Here is an 11,018-nt window from a genome sequence, read left to right as displayed (position 1 = left end):
TCCATTCATGTAAAATTGACAATTGAATTAAAACTGATAAAATGTATGATCTGATGAAATGTGGTCCTGAAAGTTTATAAAAATATGAAAATAAAGGAGTGTAAATTCTCCCTGCGCCACTCTTTCCAGTCGATGAGAATTTTATCATGAAAATGCTGAAAAAAGCTGAAAATTTAAAATAATTTTAATAAAAAAACAAACCAACCGAACAATCGACCCTGATTTTTTTCAATGGAGCTATCATTCTGTAGCTGAAAAAATTGGTCATGAACACAAGAAAATAAATAAGATGTTTTATAAAAATCTCTAGTTAAGAGAATAGGAAAATACAATTGTACCCGTCCAAAACAGAACATCTCTGGATAACCCAAATTATAAAAATTAATTATTCTACACAGAAACAAGGAGCATCACTCCACAGGCTGTTGAATTCCTGGATGTGTGAGACTAAAATCAGCAATAACAACCAGCTAAGAGAAATTTAAAGTTTTGTCTAAAACATGCCAGTCCATGTGTCAATTAGTACATAATTACATTTGTTGTTTGTAGGATTTAAATTGTAAATAATATTTTATTTTGTTGCCGAAAAAATTAATTAAATAAATTTGTAAGGTTCAATGAAAATCGGTTATAAACGATGCCGAGACTATTTAAAAAAATTTAATTTCTGTCACATACTCCACTACTTTACATTTTAAAATAAAGCTTTTTTTATTCGGTTTTAAGATACAATCATTAGAAACCAATCGGTGTTTAAATTTATTTGTATTTTAAGTATTTCTAGCTCTTTATACAATCGTCAATTTGACATAAAAAAATTAAGCTTATCAGAAAATAAACCGAGAAAATATAACAAATACCAATCTTTTTATAATTATTATTTCATATTATTTCAGTCTTACCACTTTTATATTATCATTAAAATATATATAAAGCTGTATTATAAAAAGAATAAGCATACCCTGCCTACCTTAGAACAGGTATCTCCAAATACCTAGTGAGGATAGACAGTGTCCAATAAAAAAATAATAATAAATATATGTTTATATATAAATATGTATAACTTAAGTACAAAATTATATTAAATAATAAACGCTGTTCTGCAGCACTGATCCTGAACCTAATCAGGTTATTGAAAAATAACAATATTAGTAAAATCCTTACAGTCAAAGGAGTCAAACTCATTTTGCATAGATTTGTGTTTGACAAGCTATGGATTTAAGTTAGTAACGCAGCAGAATTAAAAGAAAAATGACAAATCTGAATTAGATAACTCAATGGTCGTCAAATTTTCACTAGCCAATGAACCAAAAATGCACATTTCAAAATTAAAAAAAAAACTTTCAGCCAAATCTGTTTGCAATTCTAGTACATCTTAATCATATTTTAGACCTTATACGTATTAAATTATGAGTACATTCAAGAAAACTAGATTTCACACTAAAAAATCTTTTAAAAGTAAGTTATCAATAAGAATACTATTTATTTAGTATATGGTCCTTGCACCGCCTTTGAAAATTTGATCATATCAAGATTGCATGTCGTTATTTATGATTAATGAATCCTGTTACTTCCTGTTCCCAAAACACTTTTCCAGGTTCTCATCAAAAAGACGATTTTTTAATTTGCTTTTACTAATGTTCATGTTTAAAAAAGATTGTTGGTACGAATACGTAGAGTCGAAGAGCCTTCCCGCGGATATTTGTGCTAAAGCCGCACGTTAAAGGTCAAAGAGCTGCATGTGGCTCCCGAACAGCACTTAGCCGATCTATAAAAAATCGAATTTACTTATGAGTAAATGCATACATTAGTCTAACCTGTAATCTATACCTACATAAACGATAGTATTTTATCTTTATTTTCTCCTTTTAAATTATCCCATTATTTTCGGATTTTTCAATTAAAAATCATTTTCATCAGCCCAAGTTCAATCTTTGAAAATTAATCTTCATTGTAATAAGATATGCGAAATAAATTTTTCCCTCCGATAATTTTGATTTGTAAACACGGTGATGAAGCGTTATACCTAAAAATGATTAATGGTGTCTGATAAATACTTTCCCCGCCGTCATAATAGGAATATTCCAACCTAATTGAAATATTTCCGAATGAAAAGACAAGAAAAGGCGTTAGGGACGATTTGAGCGTAAAACGTTTACGGCTTCAGTGAGGTAATTAGCTTAGTTTGATAACTTGGGAAATTAATTGTAGTAATATGGGTTCAAAAGATAATTATATATCAGATTTCCAAACACAATCAAAACACCTGATTCAGCATACGTGAAATCAAAGGCAAATTAATCTCATCGATATTTTCTGAAGGTAAGACCATAATTGGTGTCTTATGGCGTTTTAATCTATTTGAAGAGACAACAAAAGATTTCATTTTGATTAAAACAATGAGTTATTTAGAAAAACAACTAGAGTTAGTAAAATGATTCACGTATGTGAAAACCTATTTTTTATTAATGATTTGGCTTTTTATTTGGCACTTCATTCATTTAAATGAAATTCATTTTTATATAAGAATAAAATAAACCCTGAAAAGGGCAACAGGTTGTTGCCGAAACTAGTTGGTTGTTAATAAAAATGTGAGTGGATAAAAAAAAACAAAATCTTTTTATTTCTCTAAATAATAAATCATTATAATCCACAAAGTTAGTGCTTTCAATATTATTTTTTTTTTTAATTAATGTTTTTCTTGCAAAACACAATCACGGTGTTTAAAAATGATGCGGAATGCATCGAAGCACATATCAAAACAGATATTAAGATATATTGGTAATAACCAAGTAAAACTTTAAATTAAAAATAAAAAGAATATCCTACAAAGTGACTGCCGAATCAATTAATGAAATTATTCAAATCCCATTTCATTTTTAAATCAATTATATTCATTTATAGGATATGTTTGATTTAAAAAAAAACTTATTTTTAAAAGATGATTTACAATACGGGTAGGGTAAATTTTACATCTGTATTAAAGGTTTCTCAAACTGAGACTTGAGATTAAACCTCTCTCTTTTTAATATTAAAAAGTATGGAAGTCTGAGCATCTAAGAGCATATGACCTGCCATTAGTTTAACTTAATTTTTCATTTTATACATTTTTGTAACGTTCATCATTCTGTCCAATATTGAACTCCCATATTGCATCAACAAAAATAAAATATTTTCTACGCGTGATGATCATAACTTGAAGAGTATCGTTCTTAAAACATTGTGTATTATTCTCAAAGTTGAAATATAGACCAATTTTACACTTGTAATTACTCTGTGTGTGTATGTGTTTTTGTTTCTAATTCATTTGTTTTTTTAGCCCTACAGCTCAAACACGATAGAGAACACCCTCGTCTGAGGAGAGTGGCGGGAGGGTGGGGCTCATCGCCCATCCCTCTCGCACCCAACCCCATTGTCGGTCCTCAGAGAAGACAGCAACTCTTCGGACGGACCGCCCTCCCCTACGACCACAAACCAACACAACATCCTGCAGGCGAGACTTGCCGAGAACAACAAGAAAACTTCAAAACACATCGCAACGACGCACTTCAACACGAATTACTCTGGCCCATCTATTGAGTATGACTTGTCTCCAACGTCGATGGCCTATGAACACGAGAATGACCCACAAACTGACCTAACGTCAAAACTCAATAAAAAACAAACAGTAACTCCTAAAAACTCTAAAACAGCTGAAACTGTATCAAAGGACACTAAATCCACACTAAACCTCTTAACAGCCGATATTCAATCACTTTCAAAGGACTCTTTAAAAGATTTGAGAATCCTTTCAAACAGCACTAATAATATAAGATCGCCTTCTAGTAGTCGAACTCAACAAAAATCTGTATCTAACTGCAGCCTGATAGATCCAAACAGTGAACTCAACTGCATAACTGTAGAATACAATACTTCGATAAATAAGAATAAAGTAGTTTTTAATACACTCCCAGAATTGCAAGATATTAGCAAAAGTGTTTACGATATTAAGAAGGCAAAAAATAATTAATTTGAATCGAATAATAATTGTCAAGGACCAGCATTCGCTAAGTCGCAACTTAATTTTCTCTTAATCCAGGAAACATTTTACGTAAATTATTTTTTTCATAAACTCCGTTTTTGCATTGAAAAGAAATAAGTTTTTCTTCGAAATAATTATATGGTTTTAAAAAGAAAATAGTCATAGAAAGGTACCTAAGAAGTAGAATTATTTTTTTTTCTCTACACGAGTATGTTTATTCTAAAAAAATATCCAATATACATTCATTAAAAAAATCGAGCAGACATGTGACCTCTCCGGTGGTCTCCGATGGAATGAATGTGAATCAACGAATGCTGGGCCCTAACCAAATAATTATTTCAACGACTCGAGCACTTTGTATATCTATACTAGGCAGCCAAGTAAAAAAATAATACTTCATAAAATAAGGCTAGAATTTCGTTTTTAACCCCTTTTGCGATTTTTCTCTATCCGATTTAAGCGAAAACCTTGTCATCTTCAGGAATGAATATGTAAATGTATATAATGGTTTATTAAATATGCCTGAAAGACCCTTGAAAAAAGAATTGAAGAATAAAATACTTTTAATATTCGAACCAGTGGTTTTGTATATTTTTGTTTTGTAATAACTAAAAACTTATTTTTTTTACAATAATTGACCGCCTTGTGTGATTTATTCAACTGTAATTGAATTATTAAAAAAATACATTTAAAATAGAATTGTGAAATTTCTACCCTAGTATTCTAACCCTCAAAATGTTTGAATTTTTCGTTAGTGTTTTGTATTAATGAGTCTTGAAGAAGAAGTTATATTTTTAAAACCAGTCAAAATTATACTCGTTATAAAAATATTAAGTGATTTTATAACTAAATACATTACTTTTTAAATTAATGTTTATATACTGAAAACGGATCATTAATGGATAGTAAATTTAACAAATAGTTCCTTATGTTTCACATATAAATAAATAGTATATTTAATTTAGGTTTGAATCAATGAATTGTAAATATTGTATAAAGAAAAAATAATATTAGAATTTTGATTCTAGAAATAAATTATGTAAATATAAGTCACTTGTACTAAAAATATATATCACACACGATGATATATTACTTTTTTTCTGTAAAGAATTATGCACTAATTAATGTACTAATATATAATAGCCATATTTATTATTAAAAACTATTATTTTTTCCAACATATGTAAAAATAAAATAAAATTCTTTATATGAATTAAGAGAAACTAGCATTCTCCAGTATAATGTAAATATTCGAAAATTAAGATGCAATATTATCTCTCTCCGGTTCTGAGATATTCCTTCACGAAACCTACTGTTTTTATTTATAGATGTCACGTTTAATTTGCAGAAATCCATTTTAAACATCAAGCACTGGTTTTTAGAGTCAGCTTAATTATATTTTATTATTAAAAACACAAAACAATGGTGACAATTGTTTCGTCTTAATGTTTGAAAATGCCACAACAAGGAGTTACAACAATTGTCACTAATTTTATTTTTTCTTGTTTTAAGTAATAAAAGATAATAAAGTAGACTCTATCAGTGTTTGATTTTAATATTTGATATATAAACTTTGAATTTGAACTCGAAACGTAAAAAGTGAAATGTATGATGGCCTGTAGTTTTTTTCAATCAATTTACGTATGTGTACATAAATGTAATTTATAAAATAAATATCTGTGTGATATGATCATTTCAAATAAAAATATATGAAATGAAAAATTAATTTAAAATGCATATCGTTAGAGTATGATCGAATAAACATTTTTTTTAAAAAACATGCTTTATATTTTTAAATATTAACCCCGAGTCAGTCATAATGTAAGAATTTTGTTTATGATAAAGTTAAAACTTTATTCATTACTTAAAATTCACAATTGTACCCATGATTGACCACCACATTATGCGAATTTATATAATTTGCGTATTTTTTACAAATTAACTTTATAGGCCACATCTATAAGTGAAATTAAAACATTTTAATGCAATTTCTTGTTTTTTTTTTCCGGATCATTTCGTAAATTTATTAAAAGATTCTTCAAATATATATATATATATATATATATATATATCTGCGTTTATATGACGCAGTGCCCTATGCATCATTGGGGTGCGGATAAGGGTTTCATTATATATATATATATATATATATATATATATATATATATATATATATATATATATATATATATATATATATATATATATATATATATATATATATATATATATATATCATGAGCAAAACGCACAAATAACAACACTATTTTATACATAGCGACCAACCGCGGGTGCGTCGAACTATTTTGATTGATGTAACTAAAGTGGATTCCAAAAGCAACTTCTTCAATTGTTAAACCTTAAATCCTACACTTTATTTTTGTATAAAACTTTATGATCTCGAAATGAACGATTTATTTTATTTGTAAATTAAAGAAATTTTCTATTTTTAAACAGTCTTAAAAACTTTTTAACATAGATTTAATCATTTAATTAAGAAATAATTGTCTGAAAGATGTATGAATAAAAATGATTTTTGAACCTTTTACTTTATTCTTTATATACTAAAATTGTTTTGGTGCTAAAATTGTAAATTTGTAAATAAAATGGGTTTGAATATTTATTTTTTGTGAAAAAAAACAGTCCTGTGTGTATGTTTATTTTTTTTGTAATTCGTGTTACATATATATCGAGCTTAATAAATACGTGTATAATAAATACTCCTATTCTTAGAAGATTACATATTTTTTATTGGTTGATAATTTTAGTAAAATCTTTGTTAATATTAATCAGCACATACATACATATCGTATTCATACAAGAGAAAGTGACCAAGTGAATTTTTTTTACAAAAACGTGATGGTTGACTATTTGATATCTTACTAGCTTAAAATTGCTCTGAAAAAGAGATTTTGAACTTGAAATCGTAATATATTGACTTTATTGTTTATTTTCTTGCCAAGCAAAAGTGACTTAAATGGCTAAGTTTTGTTAGTTGGTCACTTTCTCTTGTACGACTCCGAAATATATATATATATATATATATATATATATATATATATATATATATATATATATATATATATATATATATATATATATATATATATATATATATATATATATATATATATATATATATATATATATATATATATATATATATATATATATATTTATATATTTATATATATATTTGTGGGTGTGTATGTGTGTGTGTGTGTGGGTAAGTGTGTATAAATCAAGATATATTGATATGTAGATCGAAAAAATATTTATGTATGTGAATATATAATGGAGTATACGAATAATTCAACTCATAAATGAACTCATGAATAAAACTTAGACAATTTTCACAGTTCGTAAACTATGTTAAAAAAAATTTGTAGGAAATATTTAATTGTTTATTTAGAACCAAGTCTTTATACAACATAAATGAAATTTTCCTAGCTTGTTAGTATATTGGTTAAAAATGTAAAATAAAATTGTATTATGCTAATTTTTAAATGTAAGCATAGAATTGTAAATATTGAAAATTATTTATATATTTACTTATTTGATGTTTCAAATCTTTGAAATACATTTGATGTTTATAAAAAAAATCATGGAATGAATTTATCAAAGTGAATATCTAACTTATCTTATAATATTAAGAAGTAAATTTTAGAGTTTTTACTATCTTAAATAAAGGAATATTTATCAAGGTAACCCAATATTATGTGTAAAAAATATATAGGATTTTTCCATGAATTATATTTAAAAATAATACACTCTCATTGTACATGAATAATAAGCATAAGGGACATCTATGGTCACTGACGTTACATTTTATTTCAGAATATAAATGCAATGAAACTATTGTTGAATGTGTAAAGTTCCAGAAAATTAATCTTTATTGGATTCTTAAAATCTAGCGAAAAATATCTATGTAATATCAAAGACTATGAGGTTTTACTAACTTCTATTTCACCTGTCACATTACACAAAGTAAAGAGGATAATTTCATACTTTTTTTTACGGGTTGATAAAAATATTTTCGAATAAATATTTACTAAAAATCATAACACAGATTTAAAATTTTGAATGTTGCAAATAAACCTGCGCAATTTCAAAAAATAACTAATTTACATTCTACTCATTTATAACTGAAAAATTTTATTATTTCAAAAACATATTGAATACTATCTCAAAACTACATTTTTGAGTTTCTTATAAATACCATCGAGTAATCGATATTGTGACTTTTATATTGATATTTTTTTCACTTTAATGACAACCCTACACACTAAATCAAATAATAAAATAATAAAACCCTTATCTGCACCCCAATGGTGCATAGGGCACTGCTTCATATAAACGCAGTGTTATCTCAATCGTTTACACATGAAGGAAAGGTGATCAGCCCTCCGCCTCAGGTACCAGGTCCAAGGTAATATTGAATAAATATTACAGTGTAAAAATCACTTATATTTATTTGACCCCCCCTGGGAATCGAACCCGGGACCTCCAGAACGGTAGCCAAGCGTGCTGACCATTACACTACGGAGGCGAACAGAACACTAAATCAAAATTATAACTAATTTATTACAAGCATGCTTAAACATAAAAGTTCTATTTCACTAGGAGAATTTACGAAAAATAATTTATTCGAGCTTTTATTTACGTCAAATTAACACCAATGTAAGCTGGTAGATACCCTCATTTAACTTTTTTTAATTTTCTATAGTAGAATGTCATGCAATGAATTGTGTTAATTAAAATTATAAATGGATTCTCGGTGATCATAAATAAATTATTTGCCCTGCAAAAATCTTTTTTTTTTATAAAAATATTGATGTGGTAGAGAAGTTTTGAACTTTTCATGTTACAATGTGAGTTTAAGGTCACTGTATTGCACATTAAGATTTTAACGACGATATTTACTGTTATTTGTTTATATTTACTGTATATATCTACGATGTTGTGTTGTATTAACTGAATAAATAATCCAAAATTTATTTATCATGAACAAAATAAAAATCTATGTAATAAATATGACTTTTATTTCGATTATCTTCTTCTAGCTGGCTTGAGTTATCTGATATGATGATGTCTACAATCAATGTATACATCAATATATCAATCAAAAGGTTATAAGCATTTCTGTATTGACTTAGCGTTAATTTTGTAGAAATCTATATTTATGCTTAATTTTTTTTAATCGAACACTGATTTGAGTTTACTAAAATATAAAGTTTATTTTTACAAAATAAAATCATTGTTATTAAATTGTCATCAATGCTTCTTTAAATATTTAAATTAAACACTGATTTGTGCTATTTTTTTTATAAAACATCAATAAAAAATCTGTAACAATTGTTTTGCCTTGTTGGTGCATTTTCAAATTAATATCATTAGTTTGAAAATCCTCCACCAAGGCAAATAAGATTTTGCAGAATTTTTGTTTTTATTTTTTTTTTAAATAAAATTTAAAAAAATAATAGACTAAAATCAGTCTTTGATTTAAACATTTAAAGAAGCTTTCCTTTTTTCGCAGATACTTTGTGGCTCATTTTATGAACTTTATAAAATTAAATGACTGTTTTAACCACTTTTTTATTATAAGTAAACTTTAACCTACCGGTTTCAACAAGAACTTTGTCATCATCAGGGTTTATTTAATTCTAAAACATTAAAAACATTAAAATACTCATAATTTTTAACATTCCCCTAACCAAAAACTAAATTATATAACATTTAGGATTTAGTATTTGGTAAGGGAATGTAATTAATTATGAGTATAATAATGTTCTTAGTGTTTTAAAATTTAATAAACCCTGATGATGACAAGATTCTGGTCGAAACCGGTAGGTTAAAGTGTACTTATAATAAAATACTGCTTAAAACGAAGTTGTTTAATTTATTAAAGTTCATAAAATGGGCCACAAAGTATCTGCAAAAAACATTCTAGAAAAAAAAATTATAATGGAAATGTAACTTTGTTTTAAAATCACTGTAAATATTTAAAGTGATTTTAAAACAATGTTACATTTTAATTATTAAATGGAAAATCACAAAGTAAGTGCTTCAAACATAAATTATAAAAAATTATTGGATTCAATAATATTGTTTTATTTGGACACATAACCAAAAAATTAACAAACCAAAATTTAGTGATTTTAAAACAAAGTTACATTTTATGGAAAATCACAAAGTTAGTGCTTCAAATATAAAATAATTTAATATATTAGACTCAAATCAGTGTTTGATTTAAATACGAAAATAAGCATTTGTTACAATTTTCATATTAACTTAAATTTATTACTGGAAGGCAGCGCTCTACATTTGATGGTACTCAGATTGATAGCAGTGACAAATGTAACGTTAAACTACGCTTTGACCTGCGCCCAGTTCACTGAATTCACACACGTTACGTCCGGACCCAATTCTCAGCTGGGTCTAACGGACAAATTAGTTTAATTTAGTTATCTAACCATTAGTCTAATCCCACGGGGTTGGCCTCCCCTCCCACACTTGACATACAAACTTCGGGGACCCACTATTGGTCCGCGCTTTAATGTCATCCGTCTAAAGCTTGACATTTATTTATCAGTCAATTTTATATATTATTTATTGATTCAGCATTAATGGAATTTCGTATTTTTGAAATACATAAAAATCTGATGAAAGTAGACTGAATGCAGTCAAAATTCAATCTATTATTATTTATTGATTCGGCATTAATGGAATTCTGTGTTTAGAAATACATAAAAATCTGATGGAAGAAGACTGAATGTAATCGAAATGCGATCTCTCAGGAGAATGAGCGACAAAACGATGTATGATAGATGATCGAATAGTGAAATAAGGAAGGAATGCAAATCTGAGACAAGCATAATCGATAAAATTAAGAAAGGTGTGTTGAGATGGGTTGGACATGTAGAACGAATGAGTGAGGAAAGAACGGTAAAACAAATTAATGAGGTAATTGGAAAAAGGAGCAGAGTAAGACTGAGAA

General features: G+C 27.0%; 1 protein-coding gene across 1 annotated transcript in view; it reads left to right on the top strand.

Annotated features, from left to right (window-relative positions):
• LOC148300758 (diuretic hormone receptor-like) overlaps positions 1–4,177 on the top strand; it is a gene marked incomplete at its 5' end in the record, with an annotated part of 77,799 nt that extends 73,622 nt beyond the window's left edge. The window contains one exon of the mRNA XM_088274346.1: positions 3,320–4,177. Within this exon, the coding sequence (XP_088130472.1) occupies positions 3,320–3,358 (39 nt within the window). The remainder of the gene's footprint in view (positions 1–3,319) is intronic.
• Positions 4,178–11,018: the final 6,841 nt, after the last annotated feature.

Source organism: Brachycentrus maculatus, unplaced genomic scaffold (assembly GCF_059751285.1).
Source record: "Brachycentrus maculatus isolate JH-2025_06_01 unplaced genomic scaffold, ASM5975128v1 h1tg000659l, whole genome shotgun sequence".
Lineage (NCBI taxonomy): Eukaryota > Metazoa > Arthropoda > Insecta > Trichoptera > Brachycentridae > Brachycentrus > Brachycentrus maculatus.
This window is presented reverse-complemented; position numbering and strand designations above follow the sequence as displayed.